The sequence below is a fragment of the Stegostoma tigrinum genome, chromosome 38 (genome assembly GCF_030684315.1).
Source record: "Stegostoma tigrinum isolate sSteTig4 chromosome 38, sSteTig4.hap1, whole genome shotgun sequence".
In the NCBI taxonomy this organism is placed as follows: Eukaryota; Metazoa; Chordata; class Chondrichthyes; order Orectolobiformes; family Stegostomatidae; genus Stegostoma; species Stegostoma tigrinum.
Genome location: NC_081391.1, coordinates 3,129,901 through 3,157,688, shown reverse-complemented (window position 1 = coordinate 3,157,688; position 27,788 = coordinate 3,129,901). Strand labels below are relative to the sequence as shown.

At 44.7% G+C, this 27,788-nt stretch overlaps 1 protein-coding gene and 1 long non-coding RNA gene across 8 annotated transcripts in view; one reads left to right on the top strand and one right to left on the bottom strand.

Annotated features, from left to right (window-relative positions):
- Positions 1-11,952, bottom strand: part of serhl (serine hydrolase like) — a 50,517-nt gene extending 38,565 nt beyond the window's left edge. The window contains exons 1-3 of one of the 6 annotated variants that reach the window (XM_059640541.1): positions 11,899-11,952; positions 8,073-8,153; positions 5,813-5,962 (exon numbers count right to left, since the gene is read on the bottom strand). In XM_059640541.1, the coding sequence (XP_059496524.1) occupies positions 5,813-5,962; positions 8,073-8,115 (193 nt within the window). In that variant the 5' untranslated portion in view covers positions 8,116-8,153; positions 11,899-11,952. The other 5 variants (XM_059640544.1, XM_059640545.1, XM_059640540.1 and 2 more) reach the window with 5 other exon arrangements.
- A 159-nt stretch (positions 11,953-12,111) lies between these two features.
- On the top strand, positions 12,112-27,036 carry LOC125446952 (uncharacterized). Of its 2 annotated transcripts, none has more exons than XR_007246500.2 (3): positions 12,112-12,265; positions 25,769-26,042; positions 26,735-27,036. It is a non-coding gene; the product is annotated as an uncharacterized LOC125446952 (long non-coding RNA). The 2 variants fall into 2 exon arrangements; XR_009443031.1 differs by having other exon boundaries at positions 12,112-12,616.
- The last annotated feature ends 752 nt before the right edge of the window (positions 27,037-27,788 follow it).

Here is a 27,788-nt window from a genome sequence, read left to right as displayed (position 1 = left end):
AGGGGGATGGGGGGAGGGAACTGGAATAAATAGGGAGAGAGGGGGAGGCGGACCGAAGATGGAGAGTAAAGAAGATAGGTGGAGAGGGTGTAGGTGGGGAGGTAGGGAGGGGATAGGTCAGTCCAGGGAAGACGGACAGGTCAAGGAGGTGGGATGAGGTTAGTAGGTAGCTGGGGGTGCGGCTTGGGGTGGGAGGAAGGGATGGGTGAGAGGAAGAACCGGTTAGGGAGGCAGAGACAGGTTGGACTGGTTTTGGGATGCAGTGGGTGGGGGGGAAGAGCTGGGCTGGTTGTGTGGTGCAGTGGGGGGAGGGGATGAACTGGGCTGGTTTAGGGATGCAGTGGGGGAAGGGGAGTTCTCCTGGTTCTCTCTGGACAGTAAGAGTGAACTCTGGTGAACTGGTGCAGCTGCCTGATTCTCAGTTAGAACCACAGAATCTCTACAGTGTGGAAGCAGACATTCTGCCCACTGAGTCCACACCAATTCTCCGAAGTGTATCCCACCTAGACTCATTTCCCTACCCTACTCCTGTAACCCTGCATGTCCCATGGTTAATGCACCTAGTCTACACAGCCGTGGACACTATGGACAACTTAACATGGCCAATCCACCTAACCTGCACATCTTTGGGCAGTGGGAGGAAACCAGAGCACCCAACTGAAACCCACACAGACGCAGGGAGAATGTGTAAACTCCACACAGACAGTTGCCAGAGGATAGAATCAAATTAGGGTTCCTGACAGTGTGAGGCAGCAGTGCTAACCACTGAGCCACCGTGCTGCCTGTTGAGGGAAAGTTTCAGTGGGAAAGCAGAAATATTCCCTCACGGAAAGCCCATTCTCACATGAAGTGCTCAGTTTTTGGAAGAAGTACTGAATCTTGATAGAAGCAGCTAATTTCAATAGGGAAACAATAGCTGACTGGAAAATAGAAATTAGCACAACACAATGGACACGACCAGAAAGTGAAGTAGCACTTGCAAAGGTACAGATTTAAAAATAAGTAAATTGGGACTATGTGACAATGTTCTAGTCTGGAGGCAAAGGTCAAATGGCATCATGTCTGAGCTTAAAGCAATAGCAGGCTTAGACATCTCTTACAATGACAAAGCTGGCTGTAACCTTCCAGTGTGAGTATCTCATGCCAGTGTCAAATAAGTGAGGGTTGTGCTACAGTGGGTGATATGCTGCATGGGATGAGAAAATGTGTATTAGCAAACGTTGATTATGTAAACAGCAGGACTTTACCGTTTATTGCTTTTGCATATAAAACGCAACAGCTCAGTTAGTGAGGAAGGGTCCAGACCCGAAATGTCAGCTTTCCCGCTTCTCTGATGCTGCCTGGTCTGCTGTGTTCATCCAGCTCTACACCTTGTTATTTCACTAAGTGAAAACTGTTATCTTAATGTGCCAAAGCACCACGTGAGGCTCCAGGTGCAATTTCTCCGACTTTCATCACTGCAGACCCCCAAATGATGGTTGGGGCTCACCGAGCCAAATCCAGAAACTTCCCCAACACCACACTCCCAATCCTGTGTGGACTCTCTGCTCACAATGTAACATAAAGGCCATTCTGAGCTACTGGAGGTGCAGTTTTCTGATGAGGTGCTAAAATAAGCTCCCATTTAAGATGCTCCATAGAAAGCATTCTATTTGGATGAATCACAGCTTAGTATAGCAACAGCTCCACTCGAGGCCGCAAGAAATTACAGAGAGATGCAAACATAGCCCAGTCCATCACAAAAGCCAACTTTCCATCCATTTAGGAACAAAAACAAAGTCGCTGGAAAAGCTCAGGAGGTCTTCCATCCATTTCCTCCATCTACACTTCCCACTGCCTCAGGAAACCAGACAACATAATTGAAGACCCCTCCCATCCCGGTTACACTCTCTTCCATCAGGCAGAAGACACAAAAGTACTCATATTTAAGAACAGCTTCTTTCTGCTGTTGTCAGACTTATGAACTGAACTCTCATATTGTGGTTGATGTTTCCCTGCACCTTCTCTACAACTGTTATATTATATTCTGCAGTCTGTTCTGTTACCCTGATATACTTATGTAAGGTATGATTTGTCTGGTTAGCATGCAAAACAATACTTTTTAAACTATATCTCGGTACATGTGACAATACCAAATCAAACTAAATCAAATCTGCCCTCTCAAATAAGTACAATCCATCCCCTGAGCCCATGTCAAAGATAATCACTGCAGTTCTTCCCAGTATCCTGGGGCCAAAAATCACTCCTCCTCCAACACAGATTATCTGTTTATTGTTACTCGTGGGAGCTTGCTGTGCACAATTTCGCTGCTGCATTCCATAAATTACCACAACAACTAAAGTACTTCACTGACTGTAAAACCTTTTCTGAGATGTTCTAAGATTGTGAAAAGGGGTAGCAAGGAATTGTAAGTATTCCTTTCTTTATAGGTTACAGCAAGCAGACTTGACATATCACCCATTGCTATGCTGGGAAGTAACAGAATGGTGGAAATCTCACACTGGGAGAATCATCAGGCCTGTTAGGAAGGTGACATCAAATCATTGTCAAAAAGCTTCAATCATGTTTCAGTGATTAATCCAAAATTTCCACATCCCACTATTCCTGTAACTCATGACAGTTGCTCCCAGGGGTAAGAATAGTCAGTCTCAGGCTCTAAAAGACACTGAATAATTAAATAAAAACTTGCTCCTCCTTATAACCACCAGCTGCACCCAAGCACTTTACAGCTAATGATATACCTTTGAAACTCAGGCACTCATGACAATACTATGGTTTTAAGAGGTGTATTTTGTCCTTTTTTTCACAAAGAAGAAAGGTTAAGAGAGAGGTGAAAAACAGTCAACTCAGAGCCAATAAAGTAAACAGTTTGTGAAGCCCTGAGTTTTTTTTAAAAAGAAAAGTTGGAACAATAGAAGTAGCTTGAATGGGTGAGGCCAAACTCCCACTGAACCAGGATCTTTTAGTTTTAGATTTTCAGTTGCAGCTACTAGGGTCTTGAAGCAAGATGTGGAAGCTCTTATTCCTCTCTCTGTTTCAGCTAAAAGCTGGGGTTCTCTTCCTGCTGCTAGTACTGCATGTGAGAGAATCTGTTTCATTGAATTTGCCTTTACCAAGGATGTGTATATGGGATGTTACTATATTGGAACATTTACTGTTTGGTAGTCACGTAATCTATCATTCTGTTAAGTTATTCCAATTCTTTCTTTGTTGTATTTTAACTATATTGTATGAATAAAGTGTGTTTTGCTTCAAGACTGGCAGTTTGACTTATCAAGTTGCATCTGGAATGCAACGCCTGGCACATGCCTTTAAAATAAGAAAATACTAGCGTCTAGGCTATCTTTTTAAGATATTTGAGGGGCGTGGTCTGGTCCATACCACTCTATTGTAAAATAGGCAAAGTGGCAGCCAAACTGCACACAGCAAGCTCCCACAAACAGCTGTGTAATAATCACCAGATAGTCTATTCTTTTTTGTGATGTTGATTCCAGGATAAATATCAGCCAAGAGACTTGAGAATCACTCTTGCAGTGAAATACTGCCATAGGACCTTTTGTGTCCAGAAAGGGTGCCAGTTTAATGTTTCTTCCAAACTCAAATGTTTCTGGCAGCACACCCGCTGTACTGCAGTAGTGCGGCAGCTACGGACATCTGATCTACTAAAATAAGGCAAGCAAATAAACAGTTTTGCTTCAGATCTTCTTAATAAGGAGCATTAACTTATCCCTGCTCACACCTACACGCTGGAGCTTGTTCAACACCCTTGGGCCAGTACTCCCTATCTGTGAGATCAAGATGGATCTTTGTCTCAATTCCCTTTGCCTTCCTTTGCTTGATGTCCTTTGACACACTAATTTAGCACGATCTATCCACCTCATGCTTCACCTGATCAACAATCATTTGAAGGAAGAAAGTTGTAGATTTTTCAATACCCTCTGTGCAGGGAACAGCTTGCCTCTGAGTTTCTACATTCCTGTAGAGCAAGCAGCTCCTCTTCATTTATCAGATGCAGGCAATACAGGCCGAATGCCCCCCTTTTGTACTGTAACAGTTCTGTGATTATTATTAAATAAATACCTTGATTAGATCCCCTCTACTACCTGGTATGGAACTCTGCTATGAAGGATACAAGACAGACTCCAAGAATAGATGCTATTCCTGCTGTAGGAGGAGCTGGTCAATTGGAGTGAGTCTGCGAGCTCAGTCATGGAGACAATGGCAGTGCCAGCAGCAGCTGGGGGACCAGAGCGGGGACTTGGTGGTTGGCATGCCTGGGCAAAACTCAGGCGGTCAGCAGCATCGTGGAAGCAGCTAGGGGCCTGGAGTGGCACCAGAGCCAGACAACGGTTAGCAGTGAAACAGCAATGCAGAAGCACAGGGATCACAAGATCAAGCCTACAGTGGGAGAGACAGCATGGTGGTCGGTGGGAATATGGCAGCATGGTGGCGCAGGGAATGAGAGTTCAATGGGGGACAGCGATCGAATTCTTGTGGGAAAAGTCCAGCATTGAGGGACTGCAGGCCCATGGCTAAAGGAGGGCCATAATTTGGAACTTTTAACTCTATTACTTATTTTGTTTATTACTACTTTATACTGACAGAACTGTAATGTTGAACTTTTAACATTTCTTTATTTTTCTACTGTTTGCCTACGATTTTGTACCGAGGTACCTTGTAGCTAAGATGGCACTGAGAATGGTGACACTGTAAACTTTTCACTGTACTGCTGCATCCCTTTACTTCAGCACATGTGACAATAACACCTAATTCTAATTTCACCTAAACTCAAAGGGAATCAAGCCTAGACTGTGAGACATCCCTTGCAAAATTAACCTTTTAAAGTTCCAGCACAACTCTGATAAATGTATGATACATTCAAGGCCAATACTAATCCTCTGAGATGGAGCGTCTAAAACTGACTGCACTTACTCCAAATGGAGTCTAACTGAAGACGTGCCTAAATGAGGTGAGAATTTTCTCACTCGTCTATTCACTGGCATTTGCATTTATATTGCGCCTTTGATGCAGTAAAATATACCGCTGTGCTTCACAAGGCAGCCAACCAATGAGTCGACACTGACTCATACAAGGAGCTATTAGGTGCGATGACAAAAAGCTTAGTCAAAGAGCTGGGCCATAAGGAGCAGCCTAAAAGGAGTAAAGACAGGCACAGGCATCTGGGGGCTAACTTCCTGAGCTTAGGGCCCAGGCAGCTGAAGGCATGGAGCACTTAAAATCAAGGACGTGAGATACCAGAATTGGAGGAATGCAAATATCTTGGAGGGTTGTAGGGGGTGAAAAGAGACAGGAGAAGCAGTAAGGAAAGGAGTGTTATGGATGCAACCAGGCTTGCCACGATCTCACCAAAGGACTGGCAAGCTTGAAGGGTTGAGTAGCCTTCCGCTAAATTGCTAAGGTGGGGTTGCAGTAATGGCATGGAGAGATTTGAAAACAAGGGTGGAAATTTAATAATCAAAGTGTTGTTTACACAGGATCTAAGCGTTGGACAGCTAGTGCAGGGGTGGTGGGTGAACTAAGGTTCACTGCAGGTTAGAAATGGGAGATCATGTTGACAATTGCAGTTTCAAAGTGGGGAGGAAAGGTGGCCAGGAGAACACTGAATATCTATATTTAGGAGTAAGAAAGGCAATTAAAAATAAAAGAAGTTGTCAGCAGCTGAGCCGAGGCATGGTCTCTAATCCAACAGTCTTGATATAAAAGTGGATGATTGTTACCTTTCCTTTGGTTATCTGAAGAAATTGAAGTTCCTGGCCTGAAACTCATAAATAGGATATTAGCCAGTACTCACCTTCTGGAAGCAAAGGGATGAGTCGGTTGAAAGTATTGGCATTATCTGCCCAGCCATGCAAACATAATACTGGGCGCCCACTTGGATGACCCCAGGCCTTGGCTGCAATGTGGCCCCATGGGACTGTAAAACTCAGTTCATGGCACACACCTGTACAGACAGAATGAGCAGGAGAGGACAGTAAGGGCTCTCTGTAATTGTCAGAAAAGCAGAGCATAGATGGTAATGTAGCGGTAATATCAATGGACTAGGAGTCCAGGGGCCATTTCCTCTGAAAGATTAAGATTGAAAAAAAAATACAGAATATAGTCTAATTAAGTTACATTTTGTATTAAGGTGACAGCGTGCAACAGCTCAAGACACCATGGCACTCACTACTCCCACTGTACCTGTCAACCTCACTTTCTATCCTAAACTAGGTACGTGAAGATAGTGCCAAGTAGAACCCCTGTGTGAGGGGTTGGGTGACCATCAAACCATCAGCAGTTGGTGAGAGATTGACACAAGCAGGACAGCTAGCTGGTGCTCTCAATGATCGAGACAGGCAAACTGAAGAATCATAGAATCCATACAGTGTGGAAACAGGCCCTCCACAGTGACCCTCAAAGCACCCACCTGAACCCATCCCCCAAACATACAAATCCCTGAACACTACGGCAATTTAGCATGACCAATCTAACTAGCCTGCACATCTTTGGGCTGTGGGAAGAAACCGGAGCACCCAGAGGAAACCCACACAGACACGGGGAGAATGTGCAAATACCACACAAACAGTTACCCGAGGGTGAAATTGAACCTGGGTTCCTGGTGCCGTGACGCAGCAGTGTTAACCACTGAGCTACCATGCCATTCAAACCCCTCAAAGAACAAATACGAAGCTGGAAACTGTGTGTCCTTCTTTTAGGGTCCTAGAGATGTGCATCATGAATACAGGCCTCTCAGTCCAACTTATCTCAAATGACAGATATCCTAAATTAATCCAGTCCCTTTTGCCAGCATTTAAACCCTTCGTGGGAAAGCAATTTGAGGAGTGTGGGGATCAGACATGATCCTGTTCAATGGCACAGCAGGGTCGAGGGGCCGAACGGCCTACTCCTATTCTTGTTTCTTATGGTCTTGCTAAAGTGGATGGAATCGGTGCGTTAAGGGAGAACTGGACAAGTAAAGGATGGCCAAGGGAATAGAGGGTTACAATGACAGATTCTAAAGGAAAGATGGGCAGCAAGAATGCAGTGGCAGAGGCTGAGGGGTGACCTTATAGAGGTTTATAAAATCAGGGTGGGGGAGCCCAAAACTTAGAAGGAATAGGTTTAAGGTGAGAGGGGTAAGATTTAAAAGGGACCTGGGGGCAATTTTTTTCACGCAGAGGGTGGTGTGTGTATGGAATGAGCTGCCAGAGGAAGTGGTGGAGGCTGGTACAATTACAACATTTAAAAGGCATCTGATGGTTACATGAACAGAAAGGCTTTAGAGGGATATGGGCCAAATGCTGGCAAATGGGACTAGATCAGTCTAGAATATCTGGATGGCGTGAATGAATTGGACCGAAGGGTCTGTACATCTCTATGATTCTATAAGATTTCCCTTCTCCCAAATCTGAATCCTCTCACTATGAAGGCCAACATACCATCGGCCTTCTTCATCGCCTGCTGTACCTGCGCACTAACTTTCAGCAACTGGAGTAAAAGGACATCCTTCCTACCAAAGTGGATAACCTCACGTTTATCTACAATATGCAAATTCTCTACAATCCTAGACATGGTGGGCCAAAAAGCTTGTTTCTCTCTCGTACAACTCTATTATTAATAAACAATCCAGTGGTGTTCAATTGCTATTTGTGGAAGCTTTCTGTGTGTGAATGGTGCCATGTTTGCTACATTACAGCAGAGGTTACACTTCAAAAAGGATGTGAAGCATTTTGAGGTGTAGGACTGGATGAACACAGTAGGCCAAACAGCATCAGAGGAGCAGGAAAGCTGATGTTTCAGGTCTGGACCCTTCTTCAGAAAATCTGAAGATTTCCTGCTCGGCCTGCTGTGTTCATCCAGCTCTACACCTTGTTATCTCAGATTCTCCAATATCAGCAGTTCCTCCTATCCCTGAAGCATTTTGAGGTTGTGGAATGCATTTTTTTTCCACAATGGACTCCCACCTTTGTTCCCAAACTCCCTCTCAATATTATCAACCGTCATTGAAAGGCTGATGGCTGGGGAGCATTATATTCCACTAATAGATTAACATTCCCAACAACAATTCTCACCTTTCACAACTACTGTGGAAAAATACTTTGACAAGAAAGACATTTCCTCGACCAACCACAGGGAAAGATTCTGATCACATCCTATTTAAAGGCAATAAGAAAACAGAAAATTAATGGCGAGCTCAAGGACTGAAAGACATTTTAATCATGTCTCCCCCTTCAAACATTGAGTTTAATATTTTTAAGGCTGATTTAGATAGATTCTTGACCAACATGGATGTCAAAAGATATCAGGGAACAGACAGTAAAGTGAAGTTTCGAACATAATCAGATCATCTTATTGAATGGTGGAACAGACTTGAGGGGGCCAAATGGCCTATTCCTAATTCATAGGTTTGTACTCATCAATGCAAGGAGGACATTCGGCCCATCATTCCTGTAGCAGAGATACTCAATTCATTTTTTTCTTCTGCTTATTTCCCATCACTTTCCCTTCAAGTATTTGATGTTCTTCCATTGTGAGGCTGCAGCCAACAGCCTTTCTTTCATCACTACAATTCAGATCAGAACTGGCTGGATAAAGAAACATTTCCTCGGCTTCCTCCCGGATATTTTCTGCGAAAAACCTTAATTCTGTGATAACAAGGTGGAGAGATAGATGAACCCAGTGGGCCAAGCAGCATCATAGGAGCAGGATAGCTGACATTTTGGGCCTAGACCCTTGTGTCTTCTGATGAATTGGAAGCAGCTTCTCCTCATCATCCCATCAAAAACACTTCACAACTTTGAATATTTCAAACAAATGTCTCTCCCTCGCTCTACATCAAAAATGTAGCGTAATACACCATGGAAATAGACCCTTTGGCCCTACTCAACCACACTGATCAGGTTTCCTAACTAAACTACTTCCACTTGCCTGTGTTTGGTCCCTATCCATCTAAACCTTTCCTCTTTAAGTACTTATCCAAACGTCTTTTCAATATTCTAACTATTTGTATCCTTCATTTCCTCTGGCAGTTCATTCCACAGTCAAACCACCCATTGTATGAAAAAGTTGCCTCTTGGGTCCTTTTTAAGTCTTTCCCCTTGCACCTTAGACCCTTGTCATCTAGTTAAGAACTCCATTACCATGGAGAAAACCCTTTACTACCCACTTTATCCATGCCTCTCATGACTTTATAAACCTTTAAAAAAAGTCACCCCTCAACCTCCTATGATCTAGGGAAAAGAGACCCAGCCTATCCGGCTTCTCCTTATAACTCAAACACTTCAGTCCTGGTAACATCCTCATAAATATTTCCTGTACCCCTTCTAATTTAATAACATTCTTCCTATAGCAGGGCAACAAGAATTGTATGTAGTACTCAAAAAGTAACCTCTCCAATGTCCTACACATCCTCAACACGACGTCCCAACTTCTACACTCAGTGTTTTGACCACTGAAGACAAGTGTGCCAAATGCCTTCCTCACTAACCTGTCTACCAGTGACACCACTTTGAAGAAACCCCTGGGTGTCTCTGAAATCACTCCTTAGTGGAACCATACCAGTAAATATCATACAATTGTACAGCATGGAAACATACCCTTTGGTCCAACCAGTCCATGCCAAACGTAATCCTGCTCACTCCTGGCCCATATCCCTCCAAACCTTTCCATTCAAATACCTTTTGAATGTATTAACTGTACTCGCATACACCACTTCCTCAGGAAGCTCATTTCACATGCGAACCACACCCTGAGTAAAGAATTTGCCTCCTATCCTTTTCTCTCCTCTTGCCTTAAAAATGTCCCCTAATGATGAAATTCCCCATCTTAGAGGAATGACAACCACCAACTCTATCCACACCTCTCAGCATTTTATAAACTTTAATCAGGTCACCTCTCAACCTCCTATGCTCCAGCAAAAAGAAAAGTCAAAGCCTATCCGGCCTTTCTTTATAACTCAAACCTTCCACACCCGGAACATCCTGGGAAATCAACTTGATAATATCCTTCCTGTAACTGGGTGACTAGAACTGAACACAGTAGTCCAGAAGAGACCTCACCAATGTCCTGTGCAACCTCAATGTAATTTCCCAACTCTTGTACTCAACAACTAATGCAAACATTCCAAAGGCCTTTTTAACCATCCGGTCTATATGTGATGCAAGCTTTATAGAATTATGCACCTGCACCTCTAGGTCCCTCTGTTCTACACAGGCCAAGGCACTACCATGAACTGTATAAGCCCCACAAATTGTATGTTACACCAAAATGCAACACCTCGCATTTATCCAGTTTGAACTCCATCTACCATTTTCAGGCCATTAACCCATTTGACCAAGATCCCTGTATAATCTTAGAAAATCTTCCTCCCTGTCTCCAATATCACCAATTTTGGTATAATCCACAAACTTACTAACCCTCCCTTCCATATTCTCATCCCAATTATTTGTATTAACAAATGAGGACCTAGACCAAATCCCTGTAGAACACCACTGGTCAAAGCTCTCCAGTCCAAAACACAACCCTCCACCATTACTCTATTAAGCCACTTATGTATCCAGTTGGCAAGCTCACCCTGAATCCCATGTGACCTAACTTTAACAATTAGTCTAGCCTGTGGAACTTTGTCAAAGGCTTTACTAAAATCCAAATAAACAACTTCTAGTGCTCTGCCATCAATCTGTTTTGGTAACTTCCTCAAAAAAAAGTAATCAAGTTTGTGAGATGATTTTCCTTGCACAATGCCATGCTGACTATGCCCAATCGACTTTTGCCTCTCTAAATGTCCATAAATCCTATCTTTTAAAAATCACCTCCAACAATTTACCCAAAACCGATCATACTGAAGCCTGTCACCCAGAATTAAATGAAAAACTCTAAGTGAGTCCTAGTCCGTGCTTTATGATGGTGGCCACAACTTCCTACTTTCTGTTCTCAGAATGCAGCCAAGGATCTTGTACTTTTTGTTTTCAACTTGTCCTGTTACCACCTTCAAAGATATTGACCTTAGGAAATCATTTCCTATAGATCTCCGTCCAGCTGAAGAGCTACTCACCACAACATTCACCTCCCAATGCTTCAACCAACTTGGTTTCCAAAACTCTTCCCACCAAAAAAATGAGAACCCTCCAGCCCTTACCCCAGGCGTGAAGTGCCTCCAATCCCACCCTCTAGGAATCAGCCCCGCCCCCAAGACAGGGGGTACTCCAGCCCCTCCTCCTATCAAAAGCTATCTCCATCCCCTACCATAGTCAAGGTCCTCCAGCCCCGCCCTCAAAGGTGGCAAGATCCTCCAGCTCCACCCACATAGCCTTCCAGGCCCGCCCCCAAGACCGAGGGAACTCCACGCTTACTCCGAAGACTACGTGGCGTCAATCTTCCAGCCCATTCCCACGAGGAGGCAAGGTCATGTGACCTCTGATGCGGCTTGGCCTGCTGTGTTCATCCAGCTCAACACCTTGTTATCTCAGATTCTGGAGCATCTGCAGTTCCTACTATCTCTGAAGGTCATCCAGCCCTGGGTGTCAGTGTGCTTCATTCCACTGCATAACGGAGGCAAGGTCCTCCAGGCACGCCCCCAAGGTGTGTTGTACTTCCAGCCCCATCCCCTCGGGTATCAGGCTCTTCCAGCCCAGCCCCGAAGACGGTGGGTCCTCCAGCCCCGCCCCAACGACAGCCGGTCCGCCAGCTCCACCCCCGCAGACGTCAGAATCCTCCAGCCCCTCTTCCAATGAGTGAGATACCTGCAGCCCCTCACTTTGCGTGTCAAGGTCCTCCAGTCGCGCCCGCCCCAAGTCTGAGGGTCCTCAATAACCCTCAACATTTATGGATATTGTCTGATAAACCAAAGCCAATAATAACATATAAATATTAATAACAGAAAAGCAGGTTTTACTGAACTGCTCAAACCGTTGTCAGGCCTCCCGTGGAAAACTGCGCACGCGCAGACCGAACATCCGCTTTTGCATTTTGCAATTGACGCCCCAGTTGACCAATCAGATCACTGGGGGTGTGGGCGGGATAAATATTCTCCAATCATTAGCGGACTGCCTTCTGATTGATGGTTCCCTGTCCAATCAGGGGACGGTTCCGGGCGAAGGGCCCGTGGTCACGACTCAGCGCTGGGGTTTCATTAAATTGATGCCAGAACCTGTCCGGTAATTCCTCATCAAGGCTGACGGTGATATTCCCACAAGTTACCAGTTCTGTCAAAGGGAAGCGCCAACAACATGCTGCAGTATTTTTTTTTAATCTCCATTCAGGGAATGTGAGTGTTTCTGACTGGGCCAGCATTTTTTGCCCATTCCCAATTACCCAGAGGGCAGTTAAATGTCAACCACATGGCTGTGGGCCTGGAGTCACATGTAGGCCACATTCCCACCCTGAAGGGCATTAGTGAACCAGATGGGTTTTGGCCCACAACAATGAATTCATGGTCGTCATTAGACTCTTAATTGCGTATGTTGTTATTGAATTCAAATTCAATGACCTGCTGTGTGAGATTCAACTTTTGGGACATTTGCTGAGTTTATGGATTAATAGTGTAATGATAATACCACCAGGTCATCACCTCCCCAGGTTCCACGTGAATCCAACATGGTCAAATCTTAGACCCAAGGTGAGGAAACACCAGCTCTACATTCAAACATGTGCAACTAAATAAATATACAAAAGTTTTAAAATATACATTCAAAGATATAAATACAAAATATACATGCAAACATAGATGTAAATGTTAACATTCAAACAAATACACATGAAAATTTACACACAAACATATGCAAACATACATAGAAAAATGAACATGCAAACATATACATACAAATGTATATGCACAAACACATGCACAATCATTGAAACAAACAAACACAAACATTTACATACAAACAAACATACAAAAAGTAAATATAGACACACAACATGCACACAAACATATATATGCAATTGTCAAATATAGACACAAATGTACCTACAAGCATATGTATTAGGAGTTGGAGTAAGCCTCTCAACCCCTCAAACTTGCTCAACTTGTCAAGAAGGTAATGATTACTCCACAAATCCTATCAGAGCCTGATAACACATATCACACCCTTGCTTAGCCCTTTAGGCTTCTACCTTTTCTCCCTGTGTGGCGGTCTTGGTTCAGCATGGAGGTTTTGCCCCCTTGTGGAGTCTTCTTTGTCTTCAGCATCCAGGTGTTCCAGCAGCCTGGCAGGTGGTTTCACCCAGGCGTGGCCATCTCAGCCCCACATGGCGATCTTCTTCACCAGTGGTTTCCGGCCCAGTGCTCCAGTGGCCCGGCATGGTGGTCTTGTCCTGGAATGACATTCTCGTCTTGACTGCATCTTCAGAGTATTCCATTGTTCCTTAATCAACTTTCCTCAATCCCAGGAGCTGTAGCTGAACTGTATGAACTTTATCTTAATTTTTTTTATTATTATATATGACTGCTGTCATTGATGGAGATGCTGTGATGGGTTGCAGGGTAGGACTTATATGCTTAATGGTAAGGTCCTGCAGAGTGGTACCAAATAAAGGGACTTTGGAGTGCTGGTTTATAGATCCTTGAAAGTAGAGTCGCAGGTCGACACGATAGTGAAGGAGGCGTTTGGTATGCTTGCCTTTATTGGTCAATACGTTGGGTGTAGCAGTTGGGAGGTCATTTTGTGGTGGTACAGGACATTGGTTCAATTCTGGTCACCCTGCTATAGGAGGGATGTTGTGAAACTTGAAAAGGTTCAGAAAAAAATTGCAAGGATGTTGCCAGGTTTGGAGGGTTTGAGCTACAGGGAGAGGCTGAGTAGGCTGGGGCTATTTTCTCTGGAGCATTGGAGGCTGAGGGGTGACCTTGTAGAAATTTATAAAACCAGTTGGGGCACAGATAGAGTGAATAGTCAAGTTCTTTCCCCTGGGTAGGAGAGTCCAAAACTAGAGGGCATAGGTTTCAGGTGAGAGGGGAAATATTTAAAAGGTACCTAAGGGACGACTTTTTCACACAGAGGGTGTGCATGTGTGGAATGAGCTGCCAGTGGAAGTGGTGAAGGCTGGTACAGTAACAGCATTTAAAAGGCATCTGGATGGGTACATGAATTCAAAGGGTTTAGAGAGATTTGGGCTGAATGCTGGCAAATGGGACTAGATTAATTTAGGATATCTGGTCGGCATGGATGAGTTGGACCGAAGAATCAGTTCCTGTGCTGTACATCTCTATGACTTATAAAACTATTCAATGTGTATTTCATGTAAAAATATGTGTAACATTAAGTTTCTATTTTTCTATTATATTCAATTAGAATTAGATTATATTGTCACAAGTATTCAAGTACAGGAATACACAAGTATTCAAGTACAGGAATACACAAGTATTCAAGTACAGGAATACACAAGTATTCAAGTACAGGAATACACAAGTATTCAAGTACAGGAATACACAAGTATTCAAGTACAGGAATACACAAGTATTCAAGTACAGGAATACACAAGTATTCAAGTACAGGAATACACAAGTATTCAAGTACAGGAATACACAAGCACAGTGAAAAGCGTAGAAAGTCACCACTCTCCACCACCATCTTGATAACAAAAACCAGAGTTAAAGGAAAAACAACAAAAAAAGAGCCAAAAGGTAAGAAAACATCCAGATCCTAAAGTCTAAAACAATATCTCCACAAAAGCTTTCTCTTCTTTTACTTTTGCTCTTCTTTGTTTTCTTTTTTCTTTGTTTTCTTCAAAGACTTTTATGGCAATTTGGTGGCGTTGGCATAGCAGTGAGAGCAGGCCTCGTGGAATGGCAGCAGCCTCCCGGCGGTTGGAGGTAGCGGAGGGATTGGAGGCAGCAGCCTCCCGGCGGTTGGAGGTAGCGGAGGGATTGGAGGCAGCAGCCTCCCGGCGGTTGGAGGTAGCGGAGGGATTGGAGGCAGGAGCCTCCTGGCGGTTGGAGGTAGCGGAGGGATTGGAGGCAGCAGCCTCCCGGCGGTTGGAGGTAGCGGAGGGATTGGAGGCAGCAGCCTCCCGGCGGTTGGAGGTAGCAGTGGGATTGGAGGCAGCAGCCTCCCGGCGGTTGGAGGTAGCGGAGGGATTGGAGGCAGCAGCCTCCCGGCGGTTGGAGGTAGCGGAGGGATTGGAGGCAGCAGCCTCCTGGCGGTTGGAGGTAGCGGAGGGATTGGAGGCAGGAGCCTCCTGGCGGTTGGAGGTAGCGGAGGGATTGGAGGCAGCAGCCTCCCGGCGGTTGGAGGTAGCGGAGGGATTGGAGGCAGCAGCCTCCCGGCGGTTGGAGGTAGCGGAGGGATTGGAGGCAGCAGCCTCCTGGCGGTTGGAGGTAGCGGAGGGATTGGAGGCAGCAGCCTCCCGGCGGTTGGAGGTAGCGGAGGGATTGGAGGCAGCAGCCTCCTGGTGGTTGGAGGTAGCGGAGGGATTGGAGGCAGCAGCAAAGCTCCTCCTGGCAATCAGAGGCAGCAAGAACTGAGCATTTCCAAACACCTTTATGGAGTCAAGACTTTTCAATCTATGTCTCCTGATTATTGACCCCTCTATTGAAAGAAAAAGTGCACTTCTCTCTCTCGGCCGTTCAACTCCAATTCAGTCTCCGATCCTGCTTTCTCCCTGTACCCATTGATCCCTTTAGTCCTAAAAAACTATAACTCCTTATTTGAAGACATTCAATGTTTTCACCTCAACCATTTTCTGTGATAATGAATTCCATAGGCTCACCACTGTCTGGGTGAAGACATTTCTTCTCTGTGCAGTTCTGAAGACCTACCCAACATCCATAGGTTATAACCCCTGGTTCAGAAGTCCCCGGTCATTGGGAACATCCTTCCTGCCTTTACCCAGTCTATCCTTGTAACTAAAATTGCTTATCCCGGAATTATTCTTGCGAATCTCTATTGTACCCTGGCTCCACTGCCTCCACATTCCAGGGTCCAGGACTATGTGCTGAGCATTATTGTGTGTCAGTGCCAGTGCACAGAGTGTGGTGTGTAAATTGGCAACTTACGTTTGCAAGTTGCTACATGGAAACAAAAGGTTGCGACAAGAACAGAGAACTAGCTCAACGAAGGCAGGACTGGCTGTTCAATATTCCTGGATAGAAGATTTTCAGGAAAAATAGGAAATGGAGGAAGGGGGAGGGTTGGAGTTATTAATAAGGAGAGCGTTGCAGTGCTGGGAAAAGAGGATCTGTCAGAGAGCTCATAGTATCAATCTGGCTAGGACGAAGGAACGAAAGGATGTAGTCGCATTGGTCAATGTGTCCATGGATCACCAATTAGTGAGAACAGAGGAACACTTTTTGAGGAAGTTACAGACAACTGCATGAATTAAGAGCATTTATAGTGGCAAATGGTAATGATTCAAACATAGATTGGGATAGTGGCAGGGTAATGGGAAGAAAGGAATGATCTTCCTAAAATCCCAGGCATGCCAGCAGCTCAAACTCTATCTGCTGGGTGACCACTCACTCACCGAGGTTGGGATTTCCAGCATTGACCACCTCTGGTAGAAAATACTAATCAACCATCAATAACTCAACAGTGAATCCTAAGGGATCACCAAGCTCAGCTTGGATCCAGTCAAGTCATGAACTTAGAAGATTCATATATCTCCATTAATTATCATTGAATTTTTAAAAAATACCCCTCAAAATGTTCTTCCACATTGCAATGTTTGTGTGTTCTGGTTCTGATGTGTGTGTGTGAGAGAGAGAGAGAGAGAAAAAACATAAGAACTAGAAACAGGAGCGGGCGGTTCAGCCCCTCAAACTTGTTCCATCATTCAACAGGATCATGGCCGATCCCGGCATTCCTCACATCCACTTTCCCGCCCTTTCCCCCTAACTCTTGAATCCCAGACTGATCAAGAATCTATATCAGCCTTAAATACGACAGGACTCTAATCTCACAGCTTTCTGTAGTAAGGTATTCCAAAAACTCTTAAGAAATTCTTTCTCATCTCAGTCTTAAACTAGTACCCCTGTATTCTGAGACTATGCTGTCTGTTCCAAGACTCCCATGAGGGGAAACATTTACCCTGTAAAGCCCTTTCAGAATCCTGTTTGTTTCAATGAAATCACCTCTCATTCTTCTGATTTTTTGAGAGGGAGTGGGAGTTAGGCTGTGTGTGTATAAGAGAGGGTGGGAGTTAAGATGAGGGTGCCTTTCTGTGGGGGTCTGTATGTGAGGGTGAGGGTTTTGCTGTGGGCATCAGTGTGAGGATGAGGGTGGGGATTTGGCTGAGGGTCTGTGTGTGTGTGAGGGTGGGGATTGGGCTGTGGGGGTCTCTGTGTGTATGAGGGTGGGGATTGGGCTGTGGGGGTCTGTGTGTGAGTGTGAGGGGGGGATTTGGCTGGGGGTTCTGTGTGTTTGTGAGCATGGGGAATGGGCTGTGGAGGTCTGTTTTTGTATGAGGGTCGAGATTGGGCTGTGGGGGTCTGTGTGTGTGTGAGGGTGGGGATTGGGCTGTGGGGGTCTCTGTGTATGAGGGTGGGGATTGGGCTGTGGGCGTCTGTGTGTGAGGCTGAGAGCATGGATTTGGCTGGGGGTTCTGTGTGTTTGTGAGCATGGGGAATGGGCTGTGGGGGTCTGTTTTTGTATGAGGGTAGAGATTGGGCTGTGGGGGTCTCTGTGTAAGAATGGGGTTTGGGCTTGGGGGTCTGTGTGCATGAGGGTGGGTATGGCTGTGAGGGAGTGTAAGTGTGAGGGTAGAGATTGGGCTGAGGGGGTCTGTGTGTAAGGATGGAGATTGGTCTTTGGGGGTCTGTGTGTAAGGGTGGAGATTGGGCTGTGGGGGTCTGTGTGTATGAGGGTGGGGATTGGGCTGTGGGGGTCTGTGTGTAAGGGTGGAGATTGGTCTTTGGGGGTCTGTGTGTGAGGGTGGAGATTGGTCTTTGGGGGTCTGTGTGTGACTGTGAGGGAGGGGATTTGGCTGAGGGCCTGTGTGTGTGTGAGGGTGGGGATTGGGCTGTAGGGGTCTATGTGTGTGAGAGTGGGTTTTGGGCTGTGGGGGTCTGTGTGCATGAGGGTGGGGTTTGGGCTGTGAGGGTAGAGATTGGGCTGTGGGGGTCTGTGTGTGTGAGGGTCGGGATTGGGCTGTAGAAATGGATATGATACTGAGGAACAGTAATATCAGTGGGTGTGCAGGTGGGGTGATTTATGTGGGGGTGGGATGCTAATTATTCAGGAAGTTGTTTTTAAATACATTTTGAGGCCTTCGCGATAAAATTTTTTGCAGTTAATTACTTTCTGGCCATATCCTGTGACTCTGATTCTCAGTGTGACGGCCCTGGACAAGTTCAGGAAGTTCTATCTCCCAGCTACAATGGGGCCAATGTCTGATGAATCTTCTCTAGGTGTTGGGAAGGATGTGAAGATGGAAATTCCTGTGTTAATACCAAGAATGTGACCCTGTCAGAAGCTCTTCTTGAAACTTGCCTGCAAGTAGAGTCCATTGGAAATGCTGTCTTAAAAGGTTACAGAGATAGTAGGAACTGCAGATGCTGGAGAATCTGAGATAACAAGGTGCAGAGCTGGATGAACACAGCAGGCCAGGCCGGAACGCTGACATTTCTGCTCCTCTGATGCTGCTTGGCCTGCTGTGTTCATCCAGCTCTACACCCTGTCTTAAAAGGTATTGGCCACCAGGTGGCATTGCTGCCTCACAATTGCAGTCAGGCCCAATGGACCAAGAAGTCTCAGATGTGGCGTTAATGCCCTCGGGGCCAGAAGGTAATAGTGATTAAAAGATTCAAGGTGGACTTTCAATCAGCAAAATTGTGTGGACCACAACTAAAAAGTTTGTGGAGGATTCTAAGCTAAGAAGCTTTGAAAACTGTCAGACAAATAGCATGGAACCTCTAAAGGTCACAGTCAAATCAGTGAAATAGGAGACATGCCAGAGTGGGATTATATTCTAGAGTAGGATGGAATGGGACTGTAATCTGGACCAGGACAGAGTGGAACTGTTTTTGGAGGGGACTATAACCTAGGGTAGAGTGGGACTGTAATTGAGAGAGGGACTTTAATCTAAAGTAGAACAGAATGGACTGTAATCTGGTCTAGAAGAAAATGGGGCTGTAATCTAGAGAAGGACTGAATGGACTGTAATCTGGAATCACCTAGAATGAGATTGTAATCTACCGTAGGCAGAATAGAGCTATAATCTGGAGTAAAACAGAACGCAACTCTAATCTAGAGAAGGACAGAGTGGGACTGCGGTCTGGAGTGGAAAGGGAGAGGCTGTAGTAGGCCTAGGGCAGAGTGGGATTGTAATCAGTTCCAGGAGCAGAGCATCAGACATCATGAAAATGATAGGAGTAAAAAGTGACAACAGTGTTAATACAAAGTGTGGAACAGCACAGGCAACAGATGACAATATAGTTAGTTTTTTTTGGTCCGTTTATTGGTTCATGTATGAAGAGGGGAGAATGGAAATCTGGGGGGAGATTGCGGAAGGAAATGGCGTGTTTCTCTCTTCCAACTCTTGCCATGTTTCGAAAATGCCTGACACAATGAAGTATTCAAGATATTTTGTCCAGTTTTTCGGAGTGCAAAGAAAAAATAACACAACAAACTAAGACTTCAACAGAAATAATACAAACCGTCTGCCTGTAGACGGCAGGATGTGAGAGTTTGTGGACAGTGAGACTGCCCAGATTTGCTGCACTTGTCTATATCTCAAAGCTCTTTGCCTCAGGATCAGTCCAGCTCGAGTGAAAGTTGGAGGAAGAATGGATAGAGAAGGGAAGGAAATGTAACTGGACAGTTTGCTCCAGATTTCAGGCACACATACTGCAGAGAGCTGCCTGTTCACTGTGGAGCTGATGTAATCACTGGTGTGTGCAGTAAAGGGGGAGCCTACGTCAGACAGACACAGAACTGATCTTAAAAGAAAACAAAAAACTGTGAATGCTGGAGATCTCTGCTTTAGAAAGACCGTAATTCTGGACTTTATTTCTTTATTTTTCTAATGACGCTGCAAGTGGAAATTGTGCTTTTTGCTGTATTCCTGCATCTCTGTACTTGTGTACATGTGACAATAAACCTAATTCTAATTCAAATCTGAAGGAAGAACAGAAACTGCTGGAGAAACTCAACAGGTCTGGCAGCATCAATGGAGAGATAAACAGAGTTAATGTTTCGAGTCCAGTGACCCTCCTTCAGAACTGAAGAAAAGATGAGAATCTGGTCCTGGGGCAGGATAGGGAGGGGCAGATCCATTTCTTGCGGTTCATTAGGGAGACGGAAAGGAACATAGGAACTGGTCTTCGAAATAGGATGAGGCTGTTCGGGCCTTCAAGCTCGCTGCGCTGCTTTATAAGACCATGATATCATTGTGGCCTCACTGTCCCATCTCTACCCACACACCCACTCCCTCTCCCCCTCCCCCTCCCCGCACCCAGTCCTATCTCCATTTCCTTTGACTCCCTGGGACGAGTTAGTGAGTCCCAAAAATTAGGAGCTAAATGAAAGAACGCCACAGTTTCAGGAACTATAACCTTGGCTTTGTAATGTGCAATTTGGTGAAGGGATAAACAGATTAGGGAGGTGAACATGTGTCTTGGGACAGAGAATCCATTTCATGGGATGATGGGCAGCAATAATGGGCCAGGAGGGAACTGTGCCTCCACATGAACTGGGCAGTCTGCAGTGTCCCAGCAGGAGCTAGGATTGAATAGAGCAGTTACACTAAAGGGCGGGTGGGCTTGGACGGAAATATTAGCCTTTAATAACTTTCCAGAAACAGACGCTAGGAGATTGGAGTCGAGTGAAGGTGAGAAATTATGGTTGCCGTGGCAACCTGGCAAAGGAAGCTAACGTGTGGAAAGCAACTCTGACCTGGAGAGAGAGATGCAGGAAATGTATGCAGGAAGAACAAAAACTGATGGACTGGTTAGTGTGAGAGACTCAGATAATCAATGACACATCCCAGGGCCCGAGGAACAGCGTTGAATGGGCCCCGGCTGAAGAATTAGAGAAAGATGCAACAAAAGTGAAAACAGAAAGTCCAAACTCTCTCCTGCTGAATGGTGAGATGCTTAAAAAAGGTTAATTTTAAATCTGAGACTGATATTTACTTTGTTACACTAAGGGCTACGGACTAAGGCAGATAGAGGTCATAGAATAGCTGCTGAACGTGGAGAGCGAAATAGGCTCCATGTGTCCATAATGGGACTGTATTCTGTCCCTGTCCCTCTCTCTGACAGTACCATTCCCTCCATTCCCAAATGCTGTCCTTCCAGTCTGAGGAAAAGGTGATTTTTTTTTTGTTTCTTTAGTGAAAACAAACTCAAAACTGCAGCTACAGAGACATGATTCCAAATCCTGAAATTCTGAATGGCAGCTGTAGATGCTCAGCAGGTTATGCTGCTGCCTCACCATTGAGGAGGGACAGGGAACCATGAAAACTAGAAGCAGGGGTAGGCCATTCAGCCCCTCAGGCCTCTTCTACCATTTCAAACAATCATGGCTGAGTCTATCTCAGCCTCAACTCCATAACCCTTCAACCTGTTACTAATTAAAAATTTGTCCATCTCCTCCTTAAATTTACCCTGTGTCCCAGCATCTCCTGTACTCTGGGATAGTGAATTCTTCAGATTTATGATCCTTTGAGAGAAGTAATTTCTTTTCACTTCTGTTTTAAATCTACCATCCCTTATTCTAGAATTGTGACCTCTCATTCTAGATTGCCGCACAAGTGATATATCTGCTGTACACCTACTTTGTCAATTTCCTTTAATATCTTACATACCTCAATTAGATCTTCTGTCATTCTTCAAAACTCTAGAAGTATCAGCCTAAAATGCTCAATTTTTCTTAATAAGACAAATTGCTCATCTCTTGAATCATTCCAGCGAAGCTCACCTGAACTGCCTCCAAATAAAACTACAGCCCTTCTCTGTTAAGGGAACTGGAATTGTACACAATACTCCAGGTGCAGTCTCATTGATGCCTTGTACTGTTGCAGCAACACTTCCCTACTTTCATACTCTATTCCTTTTGCAACAAATGCCAAAATTCCTCTTGCCTTCCTTATTACCTGCTGTACCTATGTACAATTTGCCTGTGAGTCATGCACAAGGGCGCCCAGATCCCTCTGCAGCAGTTTGGAATTTCTTTCCATTTAGATAATAAGTTGCTTTTCAATTCCTCCAACCAAAATGGATAGCCTCCTACTTAGCTGCGTTAAACTCCATCTGCCAAGTTTTAGTCCATTCACCCAACAATGCCTTTATCCACTTGTAAATTTCTTATTTCTTCTTTGCAACACTGAATCAATTCAATGTGTCAAAGGGAGTACAGCACTTCTGACAGTGTGGCAATCCATCAGTATGGGAAAATTAGACTCAAACCAGGTACTCAGCTCTTTGGAGTGGGACTTGAACCTACGACTGACTTATGTTGAGATAACAAAGAGTCCTACTGAGCATGCTGTGTCTCCACGAAGTGTGTGCAGTCTCCTGAAAGCCTGAACATAAAATTATGAATAAAGTCAGCCTGGATTGGTGTTTCAGACTGGGCTGTAGTCAGGCGAATAAAAACCTTAGCACTTTGCAAACCCTATATTTAGCAACATAGAGCATGGGGTAAATGTGAGGTATGAGTGCATATGTGTGGGATATGAGTGGAATAACTGCAGGGTAAATATGGGTGGGGTTTGCTTACTAATGGTGTGTATATCAGAATGGAAGTTGGAATCAAACTGAGGGTATTTTGGAGTACAGAATGAGTCACGCTGTGTGTCCATGAGAGGGATTGGTGGTGCATTGGTATGCCCCTGGTCTTGTACATCCACCAGTCCGGGGTTCAAATCCCAATAGGAGAACTGGTGGAGCTTCAATTTAGTTCATTTTTTAAAAAAGCCTGTAATTGAGAGCTCACCTCAGCAATGATGATGGCAAAGCAGTAAAAACCCATCTGGTTCACCGATGTCCTTGTCAGAAGGAAACTGCTGTCCTTATTTGCTGTGGCCTACATGTGACTGCAAACTCACAGCAATGTGACTGGCTCTTAACTGCTGTCTGAAACGGGTAGGAACAAACACTGGCCCACACCCTCTGAAAGAATTTTAAATAATGTATATTACGAGGTTCTTCAGTTAATAATGTTTGAAATGTTTCCAGGATATTTGCATTGTGTATCCCTAATGGCAGGACATGTGAAATACAGATGGTTGTATATTTATTATTTTAGGCCCTTTCACTTGCATTTTTTTTTGTTTCTGACCCAGGTGTGGCAGGAAGGACAAGCTTCCAGGAGGATTATGAGCTTGAGAGACAGCTCTCCTGTCACTCAGCCAACCTGGAGTCCATGCTGCCCCATCCCTCTCATTCCATGGTCCTCAATGTTGCTGACAAGCCTGTGGGCTACGTGTAGGGAAGACGTGGAAGTCCATGTGTACACATCAACCACATTCCCCTCATCAGCTTGTCTGATAGATTAGTTGAAGTAACTGCTTAGAGGCCAGGTCCCATCACCTAGTCCCACTTTATTTACTTGTGCACAGTACACTAGCTGTGGTCAGCCAGCTCGGAGTCAGTCCTCAACTGAGGAGATTCTAATCTCCTGGTTTTTTTTTTCTTTTTTTTAATGAGAGCACAACCAACAGCAGAAAGTGCGTGGCCAATGTATCAGTAATTCCCACCTATGCGTTCCTAACCTGACAAACTGCAGTTTCACTATGACATTGACAGAAATCATTGGCAATGGCAGATGCAAATCTCCCAGTTGGCATCTCAGTTATTTCTTCTGTCTCTGTACATAGACCTCTCCTTAATTGACTCCAGTCTTTCCCCACCTATCTTTCGATTGTTTATAATCCCAAAGAATACCTTGAATTTCCTGATATTTAGGAGGTGGTTAGGAGCAAAGAGAGCGCTCTCAGCACTGCATGCCTGTTCAATAATATTAATGACTGCCACAGTTGCTCCATATTCCTGCTGGCCTTCACTAACTCAGAATCCCTACAGTGTGCGAACAGGCCATTCAGCCCAACAAGTCCACACTGCCCCTCCAAAGACCATCACCCCCAGATCCTTTCCCCTACCCCTGTACTTCCCATGTCTAACCCACCTATCCTGAACACCCCTGGGCGCTATGGGAAATTTAACACGGCCAGTCCACCTACCTTGCACATCTTTGGACAGTGGGAGGAAACCCACACAAACACGGGGAGAATGTGCAGACTCCATACGGACAGTTCCCCGAGTGTGGGATTGAACCCGGGTCCCTAACGCTGTGAGGCTGCAGTGCTAACCACTGAGCCACCGTGAATCCAAATATCATCTTTGCCGTGTTTCTTTTAAATAGTTTTTTTGGAAAGAAAGCCTTTATTTACTCTCAAATATTGTTAGTCACATTTTTTTGAAACAAGGGATTTCAGATAATAAATGTAAGAGATTCCTGGCTGTTACAGTGGCCGAGCACTTTACAGTTTTTCAGACATCTACATGCGTAATAGGGATCAACTAAAGACATAAAGGGAGGCCTTGTTCATAAAATTACACAGGCTGTGACAATTTGAAGCCATGATAATGGCCACTGCATGTCTTTATCCCCCACCCTACCCAGAAAAACTATAACCTTTCATACTACTGCTTATCAAAAGTCTGTCTACTTCTCTGTTAAGAATATTCAAAGTGTCTGCTTCCACATTTGAGGAAAAGTTCCAAAGAACTCTCAACTCTGAGAGGAAAATGTCAGGTCATTTCACCAATTTTGTAATTTCTTGCTGAATCTGCAAACTACCTTTTTGTGATTCTTACACTCAGATTACTCAACATCTCAGCACCCTTGATCTCACAGTATTTAGATAAATATTTTGTTTTTCTATTCCTCCACTCACAATTGAAACTGAATGAAAAATTCAATTAGGTTTGGGTTTTGGTTTTATTGTCACATGTACTCAAGTACAGAAGTACAGTCAAGCGTACAATGTTACCTTTCCAGGCACCATCCTAGGTTCAAAATCCTAGACACAAAAATAAAGAAATAAATTATAGTCATCACTACAGTTCTTTTTAGTAGAAAGTAGGAAAACAAAGAAATAAAGTTAAATATTACAGTCCTTCCCTAAGCCGTGGGCCTGCAGTCACTCCATGCGAAGCTATCCCCACAAGGCTAAATCCTGCCTCGGTTTGCCAGCCACTTTACTGCTGAGCACCATCAGGGCTCATGCTGGGCCCCACCCACTGCCATTATGTTATGATCACTATTTCCTAGAGGTTCTTCTATCTGAGGGCTCATTTTGTTTCACAATACCAAGTCTACTAAACCTGCTCTCTGGTCAGCTCCAGTATGTACTGTTCTGAAAACCTAAACTGAAAGCTTTCAATGAATACTTTAACCAGGCTACTTTTGCCTGTCTGATCTTTCCAGCCCATATGTGGATTAAAATTCGAAGTGATTAAAACCAAAACTTTCTGATAAAGTCCAATTATTTCTTCTTTTATACTCCGTACCACCATGTCAGGGGGCCTGGACACCTCTCTTACAAGTGATTTCTTGCTTTTATCTTTTCTCATCTTTACCTAAACCCATTCTACATTCTGGTTTCCTAAATCTAAATCATTCTGTTTGACTGTGTTAATAACATCATTGATTAACAGCTCCACATTTTCTTAGCTTCCTGTTCTCCGTAAATGTCCTGCAATCTTCAATATTCAGCTCAACCTGCAGCCATGTCAGTGAAGTAACTGTGTTTGTATTGTTAGCTGCCCACCTCTTCTCACATTCTGTCTTTGCTTCTTTTGTTTGTTTTTTTCACTTGCCCTCAAAAGGTTCAATTTTAATCAGAGATAATGGGAACTGCAGATGCTGGAGAATCCAAGATAACAAAGTGTGGGGCTGGATGAACACAGCAGGCCAAGCAGCAACTTAGGAGCCTAGTCCTGACTTCTCGAATCTACCTGACATCTGTCAAGCCCACTGTTTCCTGCTTCCTGTTTTCTCCATTACATTCTTCGTCCAGGGGCTGATGCTTTTCTGAGATTACTAACTACACTCCATGAAGCACTTTGTTGACACACAAGCCTATTGTGAGGCCTTGACAAGGTGAGAGGTGCTATATAAATCCAGGTAATTTGTTTTCCAACTACAAAGAACTGCCATTTCAACAGAAAGACTTTATTTGTTTGTGGGATTAGAGCATCTCAGCCTAGATCAGCATTTATTGCCTATCCCTAATTGTCCTAGAGGGCAGTTAAGAGAAGCAAATGTGGCTGTGGGTATGGAGTCTCGTGTAGGCCAGACCAGGCAAGGATGGCAGATTTCCTTCCCTAAAGAATGTTAGTAAAGAATATTGCGTTTTACAACAATGACCAGTGATTACATGGTCATTATTAGACTCACATTTTATTCTAGATTTTTATTGAATTCAGCTTTCACTATCTATACCAGTGCAACTTGAAGCCAGCTCTCCAGAAGGAGAGCCTGGGTCAGAAATCATAGCGCACTGTGCAGCTATTGCCCCAGCCCCATACCCCTTGGAACTCAGGGCCGCGGATGTTGGGCCCTGGTCCAGCCTCCTATCCTAGGCCCTGCCCAGCCTGGGGTTCAGGCGTACACCAGCACTGCCTCCCCACTTGTACTCCGTTAAGTCAGAGTCTGGGAGAGAGGGGGCCTTATATTTAAGGGTGCCGCGGTGGATGGAGTGACTTGTAAAATTTCTCACTGCATTTTTCATGTAGAAGCACATGTGACAATGAATTTCAGTTCTGTTCTATTCTATTCTATTCTTTCTGCAGCTGATTCTCTTTCCACTCACCTGTCAGTTCCCAGTTACAACACTCGTCTATCTATGGGTTGGAATCAGATTTCCCTGAGTTGACATGACCTTCAGCAACTGGCCTTTACATCTTCTATCCACGAGGGGCTGACCTATTGGAATGTCAGTGGCCTCTCAGACAATTTCAGATTGCTGGTTTGAAGAGCTTGTCTCCCACTGAGTTATTGAACATTCCTGGGTGACAAGCCTGAGATCTGAGCTCCAGCCCAGTGTGAGGTCATGAGTGCCAGATTAGGGTAACAAATGCGCCCAAGGTGTGAAGTGTCGAATACAGGCGCAGTGCTTGGATATAAACAGCGTGACAGAGGACAGCAGGTGCCACCTGTGTCTTATCTCTCACTTTGAAAAATATGTTGGAGCTTTTGAGGAATGAGACCCAGTTTCTAGGACAAAGGGTCGGGAACTGGAGCACATAGATTGAAGATGATTATGATAAAAGTTTTCATACATTGGTGGGTGATGGGAGGGTGAGTCTATGTGACTGTGATTTGAGACGAACAAGGATTGGATCTATACTTAAACAGGAAAACTATTTTAAGGTGAAAGGGCCACAGCCATGGAGTGTGATTAATGAGAAGCAATGGGCTAGTGGTGTTATCACTAGACTTTTAAATCCGGAGACCCAGGTAATGTTCTGGGGACCTGGGTTTGAATCCCACCAAGGCAGATATTGGAATTTGAATTCAATGAAAATCAGAAATGGAGAGCCTAATGATGATCAGGAAACTGATGATGATTGTCAGAAAAAAACCCATCTGGGTCACTGATGTCCCCCTGGTCTGGTCTACATTTGACTCCAGACCCACAGCAATGTGGTTGACTCTTAACTGCCCCTCTGGGCAATTAGGGATGGGCAGTAAATACAATGCCCTCAGCCTGTGAATGAATAAAAGCCCAAATTGGAGAGCTGAGCTAGTATGGCCACAACGGGCTGAGTGGCTTCACTTGTCCTGAGAAAGAGTCACTGGACACAAAATGTTAATTTTTTTTCATCTTCACAGTTGCTGCCAGAC